This window comes from Aspergillus campestris (genome assembly GCF_002847485.1).
Source record: "Aspergillus campestris IBT 28561 chromosome Unknown P168scaffold_8, whole genome shotgun sequence".
Classification (NCBI taxonomy): domain Eukaryota; kingdom Fungi; phylum Ascomycota; class Eurotiomycetes; order Eurotiales; family Aspergillaceae; genus Aspergillus; species Aspergillus campestris.
The window spans coordinates 1,514,693-1,534,365 of NW_020194343.1; the positions used below are offsets into that span (position 1 = coordinate 1,514,693).

Here is a 19,673-nt window from a genome sequence, read left to right on the forward strand (position 1 = left end):
TGTCCGACAGGTCCCCCCTGAAACACGAAAGAAACACCTTCAGGAAACATGTCAATCTCTTCAACAATAATCAACTTCTTAAATACACATCATCAAAACGCGTTTCAACCTCTTTGGCTGAGATCAGCCCGGCAAGATGCGCATCCCCATCCTGAATCCCTTGCAGCCCCCTTGCAGCCCCCTTCCAAGCCAGCCCGGTATTCGCCTTTATTCCCGCCCTAGTCGCTCTCTCGAATTGACCTTGCCGCTATTCCAGCTGCCACTGACGTTATCTTTGAGTCAGATTCAATAGCCACCCACTGTCATCGGTATGACTGATAGTCTAATAGACTCGGCCGGATTCGCTCTTCGCATCAACGGGTCATGTCTCCCCGAACAAGTCGACTGCGGGGCCACCGTCAACCCCTTTCGCGTCTGCTGTCCGGGGGGGACTCAGTGCCCCCACGCGTACAATGTCGCCTGTTGTCCGTCCGAGGCAAACTGCACCTCGACGCTGCTCGAATCCCCTCGATGTGCCGACCGGAGCTGGGATCTGTACGATAACAATGGGTATTTCTGTTGCGACAAGGACACCACCGGGTTTGCCCGCTTGGGCAACAGTGACGGATGCGCGGTGCCAGGGTATTCTTTCCACGAAGACGACAAGTTACTCAGTGTAGTGCTGTCCGCCGAAGGCATGATCTCGCAAGGTTCCCGTATCAGACATAATCGTGGCTGACTCCCGGTAGCCTCGCCGACTGGACCCTCCATGTCCACATCGTCTGGTATCACCCCCGGAATCTCAGCCACCATGGCTCCCATCTCAACCCCAACCCTCGACACGGAGTCCCAGGAGGAAACAAACGACAGAGGTCATGTCGCGGGGAGTGTAGTAGGGGGCATTGTTGGGGTTGGGATCATATCCGGTTTGGTGTGGTTTCTAATCGCACGGCGCAATAAGTCTAGGGAGTTGGACGAAGACTCCGACTCATCTCCCCAGCCCGAGATTCTGGAAGGCCATGTCGTCGAGATCGATGGCGGCAGACCACCAGTTGAACTGGGGGCGAATGAGAAGCAGGCTGCGCCTGTTGAACTTCCGTCGGAGCCACTGGGACGAGAACGCGTGGTACGATTTGCATGATGATGGAAAAACAAGGGTGTACGGGGAGCTACTAGGAGTCTGTATATATTGTCTTTTGTTTTGCCGTTTTTTCATGGTTTATGCTGGCGGAGTTAGGGTCGCATATAGAATGGCTTGCTTGATAGCTTCAAATGGTTAGTTCATGAGACATGATAGGAGGCGACGTTCCTTCTTTGACACTTATGGCGATGTAAGCCCTAACAAGTGATGGACGGCGTCTCACGCGCTCAGCCACAAAACCCCACTTCTTTGCCCCAAAGAAACTACTTATCCCCTGTGCTGGCCATTTATTCTCTTCTCCCCAGTTCTATTGTGTTGTCCCCCCATGAATAACACTACGGACGAAAGCCTGGTCTCCATCGGATCTCATCGGCTCTTCTTAGAGGTGCGGGGTATCGTCCGCACCCCAGGAGAGCCCCTGGTCGTCTTCCTAGTGGGAGCAGGAGATGTAGCTGCCTCGTATCGCGCTGTCGAGCGTCTGATAAGTCCCTTTACCTCGCTGGTCCTGTACGATCGCTCGGGATTAGGTCGCAGTGACGATGGCCCGCGACCTCCGTCGGCTGCCACGGCGGCGGAAGAACTACATCAGTTGCTGATCGTGGCCGACCTACACCCCCCACTTATCCTCGTTGGCCATTCGTACGGTGGCATCATTGCCCGGGAGTACCTTCACGCCTATCCAGAAAGCGTGGCTGGAATGGTACTGGCCGATGCCTCGACAGAGCGACAGCCGGAGTTGTTCCGCAACCCCGATCTTGATATCCCCGCCGTGTTGGGCAATCTGAGATTCGCCCAGGTAACTGGCCTCCGCGATGCGGCGCGATTGACCCGCGACGAATGGCGCACTCGGGCCGCGCATATCGCCCGCGGATCCACTACAGAGCGTGCCGAGGGCTTGGCGTTTGCGGACGTCTGCCAGTCGTTGGCGCGCAAGAACCAGTATCACAGTCAGGCTCTGGGAGAGAGGCCGCTGAGTGTAATCTGCTGTCGTGGTGTTGACGATTACCGACGGATCTACGAGGCGGGCGTACGAGCAGGCAATGGTACCGAGCCACAGCGTGTAGCCTTTCGTGACTTACTCGAGCGCTGGGAAGCCATGGGTGATGAGATGCAACGGGACCAGCTGCAACTGTCTGCGGTCCATCGGTATGTGTCGCTAGCAGATTGTGGTCACCATATTCATCTGATTCGTCCGGGTGTACTGGCCCAAGAGATCCAGTGGGTCAAGGAACGGATCGAAACGGGTCCAGAGAGGGGTAAGATTTGAATGGCGGAGGGGATGTGGGGGGGTTGGGATCGATAATATATTGGGATCGTCTGCGGTGTCTTAGCCTCGTTCTATTGATTTTCTACTCCAAGGCGTTAAGTCTCGTAAGATCAAGTCCCATGCTATTTTCGCCCTGTTATGTGTCGCTGATTTCGGTCTTAGCTGGCGGCAACAGTTATATGGAGACAGAACCGATGTTCCTCTCTAGCCAAGTATTCGAGTATTCGTCTGCCAGAAGTATCAATGGAGAAACACCAGCGTTGTCGATCCTAAGCTTAACATATAGCTCTTGGTCCATTCCGAGTTCATCCCAAACCCGTACTATCTGTCCCGTAGTTATTGTCGGCGTGGCGTAGAGCATCGACGTGGTAATTGCTATTTCTTCAAGTCCCACATTGTGGGAGTACAGCGGATTCCCAGGAGGGCTGAGAAAAGCTTGAATTATGAGACAGATAATTATTATATAAAGATAGAGGCAACATGTAAATACACTGGTAGCCGTGATAGTGATGGCTTCGGAAGGAAAACACAACCTTTAAAAAGGCAAATGCATCATTGACGGATCACGATCGGTCCGTTACTGTAATTCTTGTACCAAATGCTCGGTCGTGGCTAGCTCTGGTCGCATGTGCTTGCCGTCGAGTTGGGCCGGTGGCTTCGTGGATATTGCAGGGGCGGAGAGAGGAGGTCCGGTTTCTTTGGTTGGCGGATATTCGGGGAGGGGAGCTGCATTGGACCGTAGTCGTCGGTATCGCAGGAAAAATAACAGCGCCGTGGCGCACATCAGTAGCAATGGAATTCCTAGCCCAACCCCCAGACCGACACCCAACTTGGTTTTCTCGGGCCCCGGGTCTACACTGGAAGGTATCGCGGTGACTGTGGCGCGCGGCATAGGTGGGATGGTATTCGATCCAAAGGCGATGATAATGCCTTTGTCGTCAATCTGGGCGTAGTCTTCATTGCCGCAACACTCGTCCCGAATATCGGAGCCGCCGCAACACACCATTGTATGGGCGGCATTGCAAAACGACACCTCCGACCCTGCCTCCCTATTATCTGTTGGTTTCAAGTTAGACAGGAGATTGAGCATCAAGTCAACGTCATCGCTTACGAGGACACAATGCCGAGCAATGTTCAGGAGGCCATTCTTTATCGGAGCACATCTCGCGGGTAAATCTGTCTCTGTCACCGTCCTTACCACGGCAGAAGATGCCGTCCTCGCAAGTTTGGTTCTCGAAGCAGCACATTCCGGGCCCCTCCCCGCAGAGAAAGGGCTCCCCTTGCTCAGTGGCATTGTAGAATCGCGACTCAGTGTAAGACTTCCCTAACCAGTTTGATGCAATTATTAGAAAGCAAAGGTAGCTGAGGAAAAGTGGGTTTCCTTCGTACCGTCACGGGTATAACATTCAATTGCGGCTGCGCCGGTGATGGCTCTCAAGGCGAGAGCCAGAGACATACTCTTCTGAGGCGGCAGCAACATAGCTACAATCCACACGATCAAGGCTTGTGTATGGAGTGTTGGTCGACAAGAAATCCTTGGGCTGTACGGCCTGTACGGCACAGGAAGTGGTGTGTTTGAGAAAGGAAACAATCACGGTCGCCAGGGTCGTCGAGTGCGCAAGGCACCCCCAGACGACTCCGCTTCTCTCCCGGGGGCTTCGCCGCGTTTCCCTCCGAGGTGTCTGCATAACCCCCCCAGGGGCGACCCTCAATCGGGGAATGCCATTCGCGACAGACATGTTGATATGAGTGGGGGCCGTTCTAAGATCCCGTTCTTTAGATCCACTTTCAATAATCTTCCCGGACGCTCAGCCACTGAAACTGGTTGAATGACAAGGCTGGGCTAGCTTCATGCGCGGGGTTGGCGTTCCCTGGGCTAACGATAGCCCACCGACCTTAAATTGCTACATCTGGCACTGATCAGAGTCTGGAGCTGCGAATCGGCCCTGCTGCTAGCATGGTGGTGGGGACGAAAATAGCAAGCGAGGGTATTGGGAGTCTGCTGTATTTGACCGTGGTGAAGTCGAGGTCAAAAGTTAACCAAGCGAAAAGAAGAAGAGAAGGGACCTGTTCCAGCTGGCTGTGGTCCCGGACTAATTTCCCGTGGCTCATCCCCTGAACCATGATCAGCTATAAGAGCTCCTAAAAGCACCTGAAGAAGACACTGGGCCCTACTGGATACTGATTCTTCGAGGAAGTCTGTCGTCTGAATCACGCTCCCCTGCAATCCATATCACGTGAAGTTTATGCAGACAAGGCGACAAGGCGACAAGGCAATAAGGCAGATAAGACCAGGCATCCCAAAAGGGAAAATCCGTCGGCAGTCACGGGGTGCCCAGGTGACTTTCCGCTGGGTATGACTCTCTCCTCTCCTTCATCTAGATTCAAGGCCATCGCGCTATATTCGGTGGCATATCAAAGATGGCGAGGTCTCTGCCTTATTCATCGTTGGACCACAAGCAGTGGGTGCAGTATCTTCCAGCCGTACCCTCATGTATATTGGTTTCTCCTTCGTCATTTCATTATCACCAGGGAGGTCAAATTCCGCCTAGACGTGAAAAATTACCTTTCCCATCTCATCCTCTGCCATGAAAACACGGTCGTCAAAGATATGACCGAGATTTTGGGATATTGCAACCAATTTGGGGAATCGAGAGTGACGGTGAGTGGCGGACGCCTGAATGGGCTTGGCAGGTCAGAGGCGCTGCTTCCCTCATGACTAGACGCCCGCAGCCTCCCCTGTCGGTGCAATAAACCGAGGCGAATTCACATATTGGCTCTACCTACCTACGGACCAATACTCATAGCTAGGGAGAAAGGGAGTATCACCCTAGTATTTCGACACGCCACAATGGAGGAACACGACTTACTGATCGTCGCCGACGGGACGGCGTCCATGAGATTGTATCTACAATCCCTCAACACGTCGCTGCCTCAGATTCTGTCAGTTTCCGCTCTGACTGGATGTTTCTCGCGGATCGGAATCCTGGTTTACCGGGATTACTCCTGCGACCGTCTCCTGGAATGGTCGGGATGGGTGAACCCCCATGAACGTCCGGAGACAAGGGCAGGAAAGGACCAGCCCGATCTCATTGCCATGGCCAAGGGCCTTCAAACCCAGGGAAACACCGATACACCCGAGGCCGCAAAAACGGGGCTAGCCAAAGCGTACGAGCTGATGAGACCCAATGCGAAAACCCTTATTCTTCTCTACACGGACGCGCCTCCGCACTGGATGGACCCCGACAGAAAATGGTCGCAAAACACGATCCAAGAAAAGGAAGCCCTCGAAGTGACGGATGCATATGGGGGATTTGGGCCATCATTCGTGGACTGGGTGTCGGCAGCACGGTGCTTGGTTTCGGGAGAGAAACAGGCAACCGTATTTGCAATCGTGTCCAGCGACGCGGACCCAAAAACGGTAGCATGCTATAACTACCTCTCGGCAGCAACCGACGGAGCGTGCGTACATCTCAGCTACCACGGACAGAGCGCACACAGAATCTACAAAGTCACCGTGGACATGGTCTTGGCGTGGATGGGAGTGGCACAAGACTCGGCCTCTACCTCCACCGAACATTCTACTGGCCGTTTGCTGCATTACGTCTCGACTAAAGGCATGGATGAGCTCCGTAGTGAGTCGGATGAAGCGGCGAGATTATTCTTCCAGAGCTCTAACCGATCCCCAATGGATTTTAGTAACACCCGGAGCGTGGAACTGGATTACGAGAATTTACGCCTGTACCTACCCAGGAAGCCCGCGCCCGTACACGACTTCGCCCAACGGTGGCAGTCAGATCCAGCGTACAAGATCATGGCCGTGGAGCATTTGATGAGGATCGTCAAGGAGGACGTTCAAGCAATTACCCTGAACCCCGTATTTGGCGGCCTGTGGAGAGCCGTATGCGCGGATCGCAAATACTCTCGCCGACAAGAGATTCTCGATGCCTTCAGCGCCAGTCTCGACCAACTAACGGATGCGGGGATAAAAGGGGAGATAAGGACATGGCTAGAGGAGTCATACGACCGGAGCGCTGAACTGGCGGAAATTATCAACACTGTCCCGACAGAGGAGAGATATCCCTGCGTTTTTCTCGATCCCACACTGAAATTTGGGGACGATAGTGACTCGATGACACCACTGACGAGGCCCCAACTGCTGGAGATTGGCCGTTCTTGTAGCGGCGATGTTCTTCGACGACTGGGGCGCGTCCTGGCTCAATTGACATACGTGGAGTCGGCCAGGGACATGCCGGAACACATCGCTGCTACCGGCATCGACCAAGTGGCCCGCATACCACTCTCCCTAGCAAGCTATGAACACGACCGACAGTTCTGGAAAGTACTCTTTCACCTGATTGTCCCAGGAACCAAGTTATCCGCCCGTCCCGCGGCCCTTGTGGCCGCCCTCTCCCTTAGGTTGGGATTCACGCCTCTTGCTGCAGTGGCGGAACAAGAGGTATTGAGCTTCCGCGATAAGTGGAGTGATATGTCAGTCCCCGAGAACTGGACCATTGATTGCCTGAGCTTGCTCTTGGATGCCGATGACACATACCGAAGCCAGTTCGAACAGGGCGCGTCTGGGATCGGGGAGGAAAGAGGACTGGGCCGCCCACGGCAGCTCCTGAACACCGTAGACCGGACGTTGTTTCAGCAACTGATCGCCTTTAAGATAGTGGAAAGTAACCTAGATGCGCCTCTCACTGCTCGAGTGCCCTGGACCCCGGACAAAACGAAGGCTAGCATTGGGCCACTGGTGTTCTGCCAGTCATGCCAATACCCGCGGTCTGTTACAATCATGGGAGACAGTGAAATCTGTGGGCTTTGCCTTGCAGAAGACTATCAGAGTGAGCAGGAAAAAGAAGTGCGAATCCAAGGCCATGTTTCACGCGACATGACTACCGGCTCGGATGCAACTTGGGTTGAATGCATTGAACCGAAGTGCCGGGGTCAGTACGTGGTCTACAACCCAGAGTGCCTGGGCGTCCGGGCGAAATGCCACTATTGCCGCTTCAGTGGGCCTCCTCAAAGTCGACGCCCAAGCCCCGTGGTGGAATGCCACAAGTGCCTAAACCGGATGATCTGGCCTCATGCCTACCGACCGGACTCCTTTACTGAAGACGCGTTCGCCTGCCCCCATTGCGAGTCCGGCCTCCCAACAACGATAGAGCTTGGTGTGACGGCACGCCAGATAGCTGCCGAAAACACCTTGGCTTGGTTGATCCGTGATGCCATGAATCCAGACCGCAGCCCCTTCACCGGCCGCTCCTTGTTCAATACCATCTCTGCTATGGGAACAGATGGCTTTCTGTCCCGCATTGCACTCTTCCCTCCACATGAGAGAGCCCTGACCCAATCTGCCAAGCCGATCCGAAATGCTGCAGACCTTCTATCCACGCTCCAAGAGTTCGTGACTAGCCGCAAAACGAGCGGGGTGGACTGTTCTCTATGCTTCTCTACGTTCCGCCCGGATACTCTGCATGCAGCCTGTGGGCGGCGAGGTTGCGGACAGCGGATATGCACTGCCTGCATGACCAGTTGGTACGGGCTCAATGGCCCAGGTCGCATCATTAACCCGGCCGCGCTGGGGTGTCCCTTCTGTCGCCGACTTCCGACGGCGCGGACCCTCTGTAAATACGGCATGGGAATCCATGCAGTGCAAGGGTTGGGCGATGCGGTTCGCGATCAGGGAATGTGGATCTACGCGTGGTGCGGCGACTGCGGGAGCGCGAAGCAGTACCTCGAACGCACTTGCGCGCGAGAGGCCCCACCGGTTCGAGCGGACTGGTCGTGCGAAGAATGTGTCGATAAGCAAGAGCGTCAGCGGATCCGCACCGAACGAGATTTGGCGGAGATTATGGCAGAGACTGGGATGTCAAAAGATGCGGCGGAAAGGGTCAGCATGATCAAGCCGTGTCCGCAGTGCGGCACGATGACCCATTGCGTCTCGGGCTGTGGGCACATCCAGTGTCCGGTGGAAGAGTGTGGCAGTCACTGGTGCTACTTTTGCGGGGACAGTTATGCGGGGGATATCATCTACGACCACATGCATGACGTGCACGGGGGAATCTACGTCGCCGAGACGGATGATGAGGATACGGATCTTGAGTAGCATACATACCTTTTGTATCCAGCGCAAAACAACTTCTGCCGTTCACTGAACCATTTGACCACGATTAATGAATTGTCTACATGAGCTTATGAGATTAGAGAACTGCAATTCAACATGGATTGTCTACTCGCAGCGGATGGTATTAATATAACGTATAATGTACATCCCATGGATCATGTCCCCAATTAATGGCCCCGGCTTCCTTACATGCCTTGAAGCTCTTACGCACTCCCCCATCGGTGCACGGCTACGGAACCCCCATCCACCAAATAATCACTGCCCGTCAGAAACGACGCCGCCGGACTGGCCAGAAACGCAACCATGCCCGCGATGTCCGACGCGGTCCCCTTCCGACGCATCGGACTCTCATCCACGAGCTTCTGGATATGCCCGCCGGCCCCTCGCTCGGCCTCCATGCGACTCATAGGTGTGTTGATAATCCCGGGACTGACGGAGTTGATGCGGGCGCCCTTCAGCCCCCACGCCCGCGCGGCGGCCTGCACTCGCAGGATATTCCCCCGCTTGGAGGTGCAGTAGGCCCCGGCTGCCATCGTCTGCGCCTTGGCCGGATCAGACCGGTCGAATCCGCTGGAATCAAGGTGGGGGTGCGACAACAGCGACGACACCGGCGCAGTGGCCAGGTGCTCCTCGAATTCGGGGGACAGTTTCCCAACGACGTAGTGTCCCACCATGCTAGCGATGACCGTCAGGGTCGCACCCGCGCCCACGACGGGGAGAAAGGCGTCGATGACGTGGGCCGTGCCGAGGAGGTCGACCTCGTAGATGCGGGCTGGCGGCGCCTGCACCGGGGACAAACCCGCCGTGTGCACGATGGTGGCGATGGGCCCGTCGACCTGGGCTGCTGTCTCGGCCAGACTCTGCACCGATTTCCAGTCAGACACGTCGGTCGCGTGCGTAGTGACGGTGTGGCCTTCGTCGCGCAGGACCTGCGCGGCGGCGTCGAGCTGGGTGGGCGAGTAGTCGGCCAGCACGAGGTGGGTGTTAAGGGCAAGACTGCGAGCGACCGCGAGGCCGATGCCCCCCGTGCCGGTGATGACCGTGACGTTCTTGCGGATCTCGGACATGATGCACGTAATATTACTTCTCGTAATGGATTGCAGGGACGCAGGAATACGAGGGAGGGGAAAGGGGGGTTGTTGTCGGTGCGGGGTGTGAAGGCCGACCGTTGGGTGGATCTCATCCAGTCAACTTGTGTCAGGTGTGGGTTCTGACGTCCGTTCGACCTATCAAGATGGAACTAATCTGAAAAGATCCACTTCTAGTCGCATACCCGTCATGGGGACGGAAAACAAGACAATCCCCGTTAGGATTGACTGTTTTGAAGCTGTCATGGAGATGATCGACCTGGAGGCTGCATCTAGGGCTGCCTGCATCATGTGATCGACTGTTTCCCTTCGATCGCGCGCTTGTCCTCGGGTTTCTGGACGAGACAATGACATGCAGTGATCTTCACTTCCCCACCCGGTGAACCTTGTTCATCTGATTCTTGAGTCTGCTGTCATCCGACAATGGTCCATCTGCGATCCGTGGATAACCGCCGTCGGGTACTGCCCAGGGAGCGGTCCGCCCCCCCATGGTCCAATACAGGCGGCCCGACACAGGCGGCCTTGATGAGGAGACGATGTCATAAGAACGCCACCATTCCCATGGAATGGGATTAATGCCAACTATCGATCAACAATACTTTACTGCGATATCATCGTTGAATAACAAGAGAGAGCAAAAAAATGTCATCAGGCTGGCGACCTCTCACCATCGGCATCGTGGGTGGCGGCATCGGCGGGCTGGCGGCAGCGATCGCGCTGCGACGGGCGGGCCACGACACGGTCATCTACGAGCGTCATGACTTCAGTGGGGAAGTGGGCGCGTCCATCTCCTGCGCGGCGAATGGGACGCGCTGGCTGCATGAGTGGGGGGTGGACATCGCCAAAGGGGACCCCGTCATCTTGCGAAAGTTGATCAATCGCGACTGGAAGACGGGTGATCCGGTCAGCGTCTACGATTTGGACGGGTATGAGGAGCGGTGGGGCTATGTGTATAATATGTTCCATCGGCAGTATATGCATGCGATGTTGAAGGACTGTGCGATGCAGGAGGAAGGACCGGGGAGTCCCACGCGGCTCTTGGTAAATCATCAGGTATGCATGCATCTGTCGTGACTAGTCGAAAGCAAGGGACAGAAAGCTAACAGAAGCAGTGCAAAGACATCAATCTGCAGACGGGTGTCATTACCTTCACTAACGGCAAGACCGTTCGCCACGATTTGATTGTCGGCGCCGATGGCATTGGCTCGTCCGTCCGCAGCATTCTCGGCCTCCATCCCGAGAAGAGGCCCGCCGATTCGAGCTGTCTTCATGCAAACGTCAAGACCGAGGACGCCGTCCGGCTGGGACTGATCGACTACTCCAAAGACAGTGCCCTGGAGTACTGGGGTGGCCAAGAAGGCAAATGGGATAAGATCGTCCTGTCGCCCTGCAACGGCGGGCAACTGCTGTCGTATTACTGCTTCTTTGCGCGTGAACAGGGCGACTTCACTAACCACACCTGGGGAGGCGACGACCTGCCGGTCAAGGACCTCCTGGCCCCCTATCCTCACTTGGACAGTCGAGTGCTAGAACATTTGAAGATTGGCCAGGAGATCCGTCCATGGCGTCTGTGGATTCAGTAAGACAATCTCACCCATCGCGGCATGGCTTTTGCACTAACCTGTACCCAGTAAGCCGTACCCGTATATCACCCGCAGCATGGTTTGTCTGCTGGGTGATGCAGGGCACCCGGTATGTTTATGTCTCCAATTAAAGCGGAAAGTCGGCTAATGAAGCCCACAGATGATGCCCCACCAGAGCCAAGGGGCCTGTATGGCCATCGAGGACGCCGCGGCCCTGGGTGTCCTGTTCAGCCCATCCTATTTCTCTGGTGATGTGGCGGACACCCTGCAGGTCTACCAGGAAGTGCGACTTCCGCGAGCCACCAAGGTGCAGGCGGCGTCAGCGAAGGCGGCGTACAACATCAACGAGCGCATTGGTGAGTGAATTTGACGATGGTGGCGCGGGTTGATAATGTGTTGATTTGTGGCAGGCTTTTCTAGCAATACCAATACGGCCACATACAAAGTGGAGGATGAGAAGCAGAAATTGACCATCGAGGAGATGAACGCGTGAGTTCCTAGACCACTATTGCGGACTGCCGGCTAATTCGGATTTAGATACGATATGTACATGGACGTGGAAGAGGTCCTCGCCGCGAGGAAGAGTCAGCCGTTTACCCGCAAGTTTATGAGAGGTCTACCCGTGGGGTTGAAGCTGTCGAATGGAACCACCGTGGGAGAACTAGGGGGAGCACATGGCAAGCCCCATCTTTGATCTTGGAGTCTGTGCCATTGTATATATGATGATATCACATAACGACCACTGTAGCTACGGAGATGAGGATACTGCTTTTTTTTCTCAGGCTTGACCCATTACAAACCCCCTGTATGGAATATGGATGTACATAAGGCCTAGGGAGCAGATGATAATTGCGCTATTTCACACTATTGACATCACCGGCTTCGCCTTGGCAATATTGTTCGGTATAACCACCAGACAGAAAACTACAAGGCTGCGAGATACTGCAAATAAAGAGGCTGTGATACCCCCACCACGAGAGTGGATTACCGTCGACTATAAGCCACCGTGATATCAGTCGAGCGCATGATCGCCTCTTCATCGTCCTTGGACGCGACAGCCGGACGCTCACTCCTCCTCTGGCCCGCCTCTTCGCTCTCCACAGCCGTCCATTGAGAGTCAACGCCAGTAATATAGTCCCACCGGCGAGCGCGTTTCTTCGGCGTCATCTGATAACTGTCGGCACTTGGTTCTAGGGGGGTCCCTCGCGAGCCCATGGTTGAGAAGACTCCGGGGAACGCTTTGGCGAACAGCGGCCGCATGGCGGGAAGACAGGCGCAGATGATGCAGACGTTGATCTCGACCATACTTTCTCGGTGTCAGCCTTGTGGGCGAGAGATCGGACGAGACATACATACCACCACTTCGCGATGGTCACCTTATACCAGGTTAGGTCATTGCTGTGGCCAAAGGGCAACATGGTCACAATCCTAACGATGGCCACCACGCAGGCACTGTAACGGCCCGTCAGTGGGGAGAAGGGGATATGGCTGCGGTGCCGAGTGGGGTCCACATACAATGAGCCCATTGTGAAGAGACCCAGGAGAAGGGCCTTCTGCCGGAATGTGGTCTGGAGGTTATAACACAGCTTGATGGGAAGGATCAGGGTGACCAGGTCGGAGAACACATTGCACGCGGCGTTCGCATACACGAACGACAATTGGTCAAAACATTTGGCATGGTCCATCAGGGTGATGTCCCACATGGCGTCCACGGGGATGCAGCCGATGGTGAACAGAAGTACGCTGATTACACTGTACAAAATGACAAAACCCATAATAGCCCAGGTGAGCTGGCGAAACCGTCTTTCGGGGCTGAGACGCAGGTAGAAGACGAGGATCGCCGTCTTCACGAGGCCCACCCCGATTGCGTAGACGTTTTCCTCCCCGAGATCCACCTAGTCGGGCGGTCTAAGCATGGTATTTCCTATTGTGCGCCGAGGGAGGTGTACCTTTTTGAAGTCGATGACGTTGTGCACGCGTAGGTTCCAGATATGAACTCCATATCCATTGGGGATATCTTGAGCGAGATCAGCGGGGTCCGCAAGAGGGAGGTGTTGACTCGACATACTAGCAATGCTGAGAATTGCAAAGATCCAGGCGCACACTGAGCCCCCAACGCAGAGCCCTAGATGTGGACCAGTTCAACGCATCTCTTGACACAGAAGGATTTTGAATCACTTACAGTCATCTAGACCCAACGCCCGTAGAATGATCCCCCGCGTATATAAACGAGCCATCAGAACGAACGTTGCGGTGGCACACATCGCAATACTGACGGAGAATATCTCATACTCCGACCCGGGCGGGTTGACTAGGTTGGGCTTTACCCCCGGTGGCGGCGGCGACGCCGGCATCTGATACTTGTTCATGGCTCACAGGGTGCTGAAAGAGCGTGGTGGTAGCAGAAAGAGAAAGTCCATGGAGCGACAGTGTTCCGGTATCTGTTGAAAATTAGGACTGGCCTCCGAGAAGTCAAATGGGGAGGGGACATATATAGCCTTGCGAAGCCCCTGTTCCGGGCCCACCGTGGAGCGAGACCAAGACTCCAGTTCTTGCGGACTGTCAACCTCCCATTACCCATGCCATTCATAACCCGGGATTTTGGGTGCTGGTTCTGTCCGGGGTGCGAATTGCCGAGTCCACGGTGCAGCCAAACCCTTGACGCTGTTGATCAATTGGACAGGTCAACCGGAAGATTTAGCGGAGGGTCTCGCGTCCACGCAGCCTGAACTTAAGCTTTCCCCCGTCTAACTTTGATTCGACGCGCCAGCGACGCAAGGGGGATCGGGTGGCGGAAAATGTCACGACGATCGACCCACTGTCTCAGGAAATGGGGTCTGGGAGGATAGATCCAAGATCTGCAGAGACGATCTGTTACAGCTCCAATCAACGAAAGGACACTTGTTTGGGGACACGAACTCTTGAGCCTATCGAGGGAATGAGTGAAGACAATGACTTCGTGGAGACGGAGAGATATGCAGAGGAGATTGATTTCGTGAATGCAAAACACGGCGTGGGATGGTTCGATCAGTAATTGGAAATGACCTTTTCATAGAGGGCGCCAGCTCAAGGCTCCTTGTACTAGATCTGCGTCAAAAGTTTCCATATGTGGTCCCGAACACCAGATAGATAAATAGTACATACAATGTCAATAGCCACTGCGCCTAATTGATAGCTAGAATATGCCATGTCGTAATTAAATGGAACGAGCAATGACAGGAATGATATTATCTTTACTGTTTATACTCGGTACAATAATCTTCAATCTTGACAAGCATACATTTGGGACAATAGAAAGATATCCGATGGACCTGTCAAGCATACTCTACTATATTTTCTTTGATGCTTGTTTGATGATACTTCAAGACTTTATATTTATTTCTCGCTCAGTTGTTCGACCATCCGTCTCTCTAGTTATCACAATAGTATTTTAGACACTTCATGTGACGGGCCGTCCCTTGTACATGATATGAAAAATAAAGCTTGTCACTCCAAAGGACTTGGGAAGATTCATCAAACATAAAAACCATTATATTAAGGAGTCTAACCTTTCTTCCAAACAGATACTTGTGGAAATTGACTTAATATAATGTTAAACTCCATTGATGAATGATCTTGACCGAGTTTTATATATAGTGGCATAACGTCATCGCAGGGACCATCATATTATCTCACACATTGGATTTGATATGAAGGAAAATAAGCACAAGTAAACCGACCACGCTATCTAACAAGCTATGTACACGATATCGGATGGGAGTGGACCTCACGCCGCAGCCGTCGACTCCGTCTTGGGCGGCCACTTGACGCGTCGCTCGGCCCGAACGTACAGATTGTTGGGACGGATCAGCTGGAACATGGGATCGTACTCAATAGGCTCCTGACCCTCGCGGATGAACTTGTACCGGTACACCAACTTGGGCAGGAACACCTTAATCTCCTGCAGGGCGAAGTTGAAGCCGATGCACATGCGCTGCCCCGTGGCGAATGGGATGTAGGACGCCTTGTGTCGGTTCTTGACCTGCTCCGTGTCCCACCGGTCGGGGTTGAACTGTTGCGGGTTGTCCCAGTGGTCGGCGTTCATGTGGATGTGGTGAAGCGCGGCCACCACGACACTGTCCTTGGGGATCTTGTACCCCCCAGGCAGGATGAGGTCTAGCTGGGCGGTGCGTCCCGGCTGGTACGACGGGTTGTGTCGTCGTTGCGTCTCTTTGATGAATTTGTCCACGTAATCTAGTTTGTCCGTCAAGTCCGCCGTGATCGGGGTGTTCTCGTCGATGTCATTGTCGATCAGCTCCTGCAGCAGGCGGTCCTGCACTCCCGGGTAGGTGACCATCGCGTAGATCAGCCACGACAGCAGTGAGCTCGTCGTCGTGAAACCGGCCGCCGTGGCCACGAACAGCGCCGGGATTAAGCTAGACTGCGGCAGCTTCTCACCCTTGTTGTCAACCGCACGGACGGCGTAGTCTGTTCCGTTAGCATTTCATTCGCATGGGATTGTAGGGAGCGGAGCCGGGGAATATCCTTACCAACCATGTTGGATGCGCGGAGAGCGGCATCCTGCAGGGGCAGATCAACCACACCTCCGCGCTCCGCTTGCCGGATCTGCTCGGCGACCATCTCATCCAGGCGAGCTCGCAGCTTGCGCAGGTGCTGGGGGTCCCCGAAGGGCAGCTTGGCGTACCAGTCACCGCGGGAGGTGACCTTCTTGTTCAGCGACAGCAGTTCGGCGATGCCGTCGACCATCTCATGTAGCGGGGCGTCGGGGGAGGTGAAGTGGTTGAAGTCGAAACCCAGAGTGAGCTTGCCAACAGCCTGCGACCCCAGCTTTAACATGTACTGGTAGACGTTCCATGCCTCGCCCTGCTCGTCGAAGGCATCGAACACCTTGAAGGAGTCCTCCACTGTTTGCTGCATGGTCGGAGCATAGTGTCGCACGGCCTTGGGCCCCAGGGCCGGGGGCAGGAACTTGTGCGTGATGCGCCACTCGGGGGTATCGGTGTCCCCCAGGAAGATGCCCGCATCGCGCGTCTTGAGAGCAGCCAGCGGGTGGGAGTCGTTGATCACTTTGGAGAAGAAGTCCGACTCGGCCAGCACGATGGCAGACAGGGTCGGGTCGTTGGTCTGGTAGATTACCCGACCAAGACTGGTAGTCTTGATAATCGGACCGTACTGTTCAAACAGGCGCTGGTGGTTCCCCAAGTGGTCTGGGTAAATTTGGAGGAAGTTGCCCACCATGGGCAATCCCTTGGGCCCGGACGGTTCGCGAACGGGATTGCCGTCAATCGTAATGGCAACGGGACCATTGGCGCCGGTAACTTCGGAGAGTCCGTTTAGGATGGTATCCTCGAGTTGGAATCCAATGCCTATCCAATCAGTACTCCGCTGAGAAAGAAGAACGAAGGGAGGAAGCGGTCTCACCATTGGGCTCTACGACAGCGAAGTGGGCTGCCAGCAAGTCTTTGAGGTCGACCAGGGTGCGAATAGCGCCCACCTCGATGTCTTTGGCGCTAGAAGTCGGTTCTCCGAGGAGATAGAAGCGTTGTACTGACATTGTGATGGATGTCTTGTATGATCAGACGACGCGAGGGTATGTCGCTGTCCACTGGCGACACTTCCACTATATAAGTAGCGTATAAATATTGCGTGGACGATCCACACCGAGGTAGGCAAGTCTGCAAGAAGGATGAGGCGTGTCATTCTAGAATAGAACAGACCCATGGATAGAGTAGCTTGCTACCTCGGTGAGTGGGTCCGCTTTTGTCTTTCCGACTGGCTCGAAATGCTGTTGGGGCGGGCCGCATAGTAGCATAATACCGAATCCGGTAACTTCCCTCGGCATGCCGACGTGACAGCGGGATCGGATCGGCACCAGGGTCGGGTGTCTCCGCTTTCTCTCCTGGCCGTGTCAGGGCTTTCTTTCCATTGCGTTGTCTTTCCCCTTGTGGATGTGAACGTGGCAACCAATCTTATTCGAGGCATTATACCCCTATCATTACCTGAGTCACTGGCAGACTTCGGTAGTTATTCTGGCCCACTTCAGTTTGTGGGTCTGCGGTTGAGGATTCTCATCGCCTTGGAAGGGAGAAGGGAGGTTGGTTTTATTATCCCACGATGACGTTAGAGGAATGGTTAGTAAAAGGACAGTACAGAGGGGACATTTCCCTCACTGATTGCCAGGGAAAACAAACGCAACAATGACTGAGCCCGATTGATGCCCCTGGGTTCATTTCACATGAACGAAGGTATCATCCGACATATTCTTACCACGAGAAAATGCCATAAGTTTGTAAATTGGCCAAAAACTGATAGCGTGACTACATCGTATTCAAGACAAATTTGTTGAAGGTATAGATAGGTATACTGATTGATCTCGAATAGTAGGTTTCGCATAATGGTCTATCTCAGTATTGATGCATGATAAAATTCATAAACAGCACACCCCATATAGTGAAACACCGGCCACTATATACAGAGAAATAAACACCGGAAAACAGCAGAAGTAAATCTTAAAACAACAAAAAGCAAACCTAATAAAAAGCGTCGCCTAGAAACAGAAGATCTCATCTGTCATCTTGGCCACAGCCCCTGGAGAGGCATACCCAGCAGCCACCAAGCCCTTCTTCGCTGCGTTCACCATGCCTGGTGGTCCACACAGCATCGTCTTGGTGTTGGGACCCGCCGCCGGGAGCTTCTCCGCCATCACCGCCGGCGTCACATAGCCCGACCCATACGCCCAGTCCTGCGGCGGGTGATCGAGCATGTACCAGACCTTGAGGTTCTGTGGGTACCGTCGCGCGAAGGCGTCAAGCTCGTCCCGCAGCAGGATGTCATCCTCGGTGCGATTGGCGTACACCAATGAGATCTGGGTCGTGTCCGTGTCGTCCTCGCAGATGGCCCGGATGAGCTGGTACATGGGTGTGATGCCCGTCCCGCCCGCGATCATGCCGATCTGCCGGCACAGTCCGCGCTGGTATTTCATGGCGCCCTTGGGCCCGCGGAACTGCACGCGGTCGCCCACCTCCAAGTTTGCCAGATACTTTCCTGTCAGGAGGCCGTCCGGGTAGCATTTGATAACCAGCTCTAACCGGCCCAGGTCGAGGTTGTTAGATGTCGGCGTGTACGAGCGGGAGACAGTATGGCCGTCAATGGTGGTCTGGATGGCGACATGCTGGCCGATTGGCAGCCCGATCACATCTCGTGGACCCGGTAGCTGGAAGACGAAGCGGTAGACGTTAGGCGAGAGGGCATCTTTCCGCACCAGGGGGAGGTTTTGGTAAGACTTGGGGTGGAGGAAGCCCTCCACAAGGTGGGGGTTGGGTGTGGGCCTCCGGCGTGACTTCATGTGCGGCGGGTAGTGTGTGAAACCGGTCTGGATCTGAGTGAGTTTGGACAATCGCGAGGCGACCACACTGCCCACTACCGCGGAGATGGCGCTCGCCACCAGGAAGCCACCCCCGAATCCACCTTGCAGAGACTTCCCGTACCCCGCTGGAATTTGTGGGAGCTGGAGACGAGGGAGCTGGGCCAGCACGTGGTTAAAGCCCGCGTGGTGTCGCGAGGAAAAGTAAAGCGCCAGCAGACTACCAATGGAGGCGGCCGTTACAGATAGGGCCCCGAGGGACGATCCCGAACCCTTGGGCGCGGCGACGGGGGCGACGGGCTGTGGTTGAATCACTCGCACAGCCTGTTTGCGGACGAAGTCCTGAGCGCCCTTGAGGGTGCCGATGAGATAGGTCGCCAGAATCTCATTGGCATCTTCGGAATGGCCAACATCCTCGTACGCTTCAGTGGCATCGGTTCCCGCAACGTCTACCAGCACGTCTGCGCCGCCAGGATGGTCGCGAACGTATCCCGTGATATCGTAAACTAGTAGCCGATGAGAAGACTGTGGAGATGCGATACGGGATGTACTGCCATACCTTTGCCATGAATGGCTACCCACAGGTCCTTTTTGGTCTGGTGGGCCTTCACCTCATCCAGCGTGTATTCCCGGACTTCTTTCGCCATCCTGGGGGGATTCAGAGTGTTGGGGATGAAAGGGATCGGAGCGTGTTGGGACCGCCGGCAGGAATGTAAGATAAATGGATGTAAAATGATCGTTATCCACGACCGCGACCAGGACAGTAAACATTTATAGATATTGCGGATATTAATAGCCCATTCCACGCTGATCGCCATCGAAATTGGATCCTATCCTGTTCCTTAATCTCAACGGCATCCCGAGGTGCCTTCCTCGGTATGTGGGTCGGGTGTGGATCTCGGATGCCCCATCCCGACCCAGTCGGCATGCCGGCAGGTTGTCTTGACATTTTCGCAATAGGGAACCACCCAGTTGCGTCTGTGGACTAGGCCACTATGGGGTCCCAATTCTTATCTAGGTAATTGCCTCAGGGGTCGAGGTCGGAGTCATCCCTCGTCAGAGCCGGTCTCCCGCGGGTGCGGGAAACATGCTCGTGGGGGGGCGATTGTTGGACCCAAACAT

General features: G+C 54.8%; 8 protein-coding genes across 8 annotated transcripts; 3 read left to right on the forward strand and 5 right to left on the reverse strand.

Annotated features, from left to right (window-relative positions):
• Positions 1 to 136: 136 nt before the first annotated feature.
• Positions 137 to 2,387, forward strand: P168DRAFT_305694 (alpha/beta fold hydrolase; the record flags this gene model as incomplete). The annotated part of the gene is made up of 5 exons (XM_024838956.1): positions 137 to 278; positions 330 to 689; positions 729 to 1,105; positions 1,229 to 1,254; positions 1,469 to 2,387. The coding sequence occupies 5 exons, from the start codon at positions 137 to 139 to the stop codon at positions 2,385 to 2,387; spliced, it is 1,824 nt and encodes a 607-aa protein (XP_024692009.1).
• A 577-nt stretch (positions 2,388 to 2,964) lies between these two features.
• P168DRAFT_305695 (uncharacterized protein) lies at positions 2,965 to 3,867 on the reverse strand (the record flags this gene model as incomplete). Its single annotated transcript, XM_024838957.1, has 3 exons — positions 2,965 to 3,443; positions 3,499 to 3,711; positions 3,777 to 3,867. The coding sequence occupies 3 exons, from the start codon at positions 3,865 to 3,867 to the stop codon at positions 2,965 to 2,967; spliced, it is 783 nt and encodes a 260-aa protein (XP_024692010.1).
• Positions 3,868 to 5,238: 1,371 nt separating this feature from the next.
• P168DRAFT_305696 (uncharacterized protein) lies at positions 5,239 to 8,577 on the forward strand (the record flags this gene model as incomplete). Its single annotated transcript, XM_024838958.1, has 1 exon — positions 5,239 to 8,577. One exon carries the CDS (start codon positions 5,239 to 5,241, stop codon positions 8,497 to 8,499), a length of 3,261 nt encoding a protein of 1,086 aa, XP_024692011.1. The 3' UTR covers positions 8,500 to 8,577.
• Positions 8,578 to 8,622: 45 nt separating this feature from the next.
• Positions 8,623 to 9,711, reverse strand: P168DRAFT_291537 (NAD(P)-binding protein). Its single transcript, XM_024837425.1, has one exon. The coding sequence runs from the start codon at positions 9,582 to 9,584 to the stop codon at positions 8,721 to 8,723; it is 864 nt and encodes a 287-aa protein (XP_024692012.1). The 5' UTR covers positions 9,585 to 9,711; the 3' UTR covers positions 8,623 to 8,720.
• Positions 9,712 to 10,247: 536 nt separating this feature from the next.
• P168DRAFT_271569 (FAD-dependent oxidoreductase) lies at positions 10,248 to 12,012 on the forward strand (the record flags this gene model as incomplete). The annotated part of the gene is made up of 6 exons (XM_024835273.1): positions 10,248 to 10,658; positions 10,718 to 11,184; positions 11,237 to 11,297; positions 11,349 to 11,544; positions 11,599 to 11,677; positions 11,726 to 12,012. The coding sequence occupies 6 exons, from the start codon at positions 10,248 to 10,250 to the stop codon at positions 11,880 to 11,882; spliced, it is 1,371 nt and encodes a 456-aa protein (XP_024692013.1). The 3' UTR covers positions 11,883 to 12,012.
• Positions 12,013 to 12,172: 160 nt separating this feature from the next.
• On the reverse strand, positions 12,173 to 13,557 carry P168DRAFT_283163 (uncharacterized protein; the record flags this gene model as incomplete). The annotated part of the gene is made up of 5 exons (XM_024836029.1): positions 12,173 to 12,494; positions 12,545 to 12,640; positions 12,704 to 13,083; positions 13,138 to 13,313; positions 13,371 to 13,557. The coding sequence occupies 5 exons, from the start codon at positions 13,555 to 13,557 to the stop codon at positions 12,173 to 12,175; spliced, it is 1,161 nt and encodes a 386-aa protein (XP_024692014.1).
• A 1,397-nt stretch (positions 13,558 to 14,954) lies between these two features.
• Positions 14,955 to 16,742, reverse strand: P168DRAFT_239061 (cytochrome P450; the record flags this gene model as incomplete). The annotated part of the gene is made up of 3 exons (XM_024833645.1): positions 14,955 to 15,655; positions 15,718 to 16,554; positions 16,610 to 16,742. 3 exons carry the CDS (start codon positions 16,740 to 16,742, stop codon positions 14,955 to 14,957), a joined length of 1,671 nt encoding a protein of 556 aa, XP_024692015.1.
• Positions 16,743 to 17,735: 993 nt separating this feature from the next.
• Positions 17,736 to 19,198, reverse strand: P168DRAFT_271570 (uncharacterized protein; the record flags this gene model as incomplete). Its single annotated transcript, XM_024835274.1, has 2 exons — positions 17,736 to 19,057; positions 19,111 to 19,198. The coding sequence occupies 2 exons, from the start codon at positions 19,196 to 19,198 to the stop codon at positions 17,736 to 17,738; spliced, it is 1,410 nt and encodes a 469-aa protein (XP_024692016.1).
• Between the last annotated feature and the right edge of the window lie 475 nt (positions 19,199 to 19,673).

Coding starts and splice junctions, on each gene's coding strand:
- P168DRAFT_291537 (XM_024837425.1), bottom strand. CDS start 9,584: ATGTCCGAGATCCGCAAGAACGTCACGGTCATCACCGGCACGGGGGGC.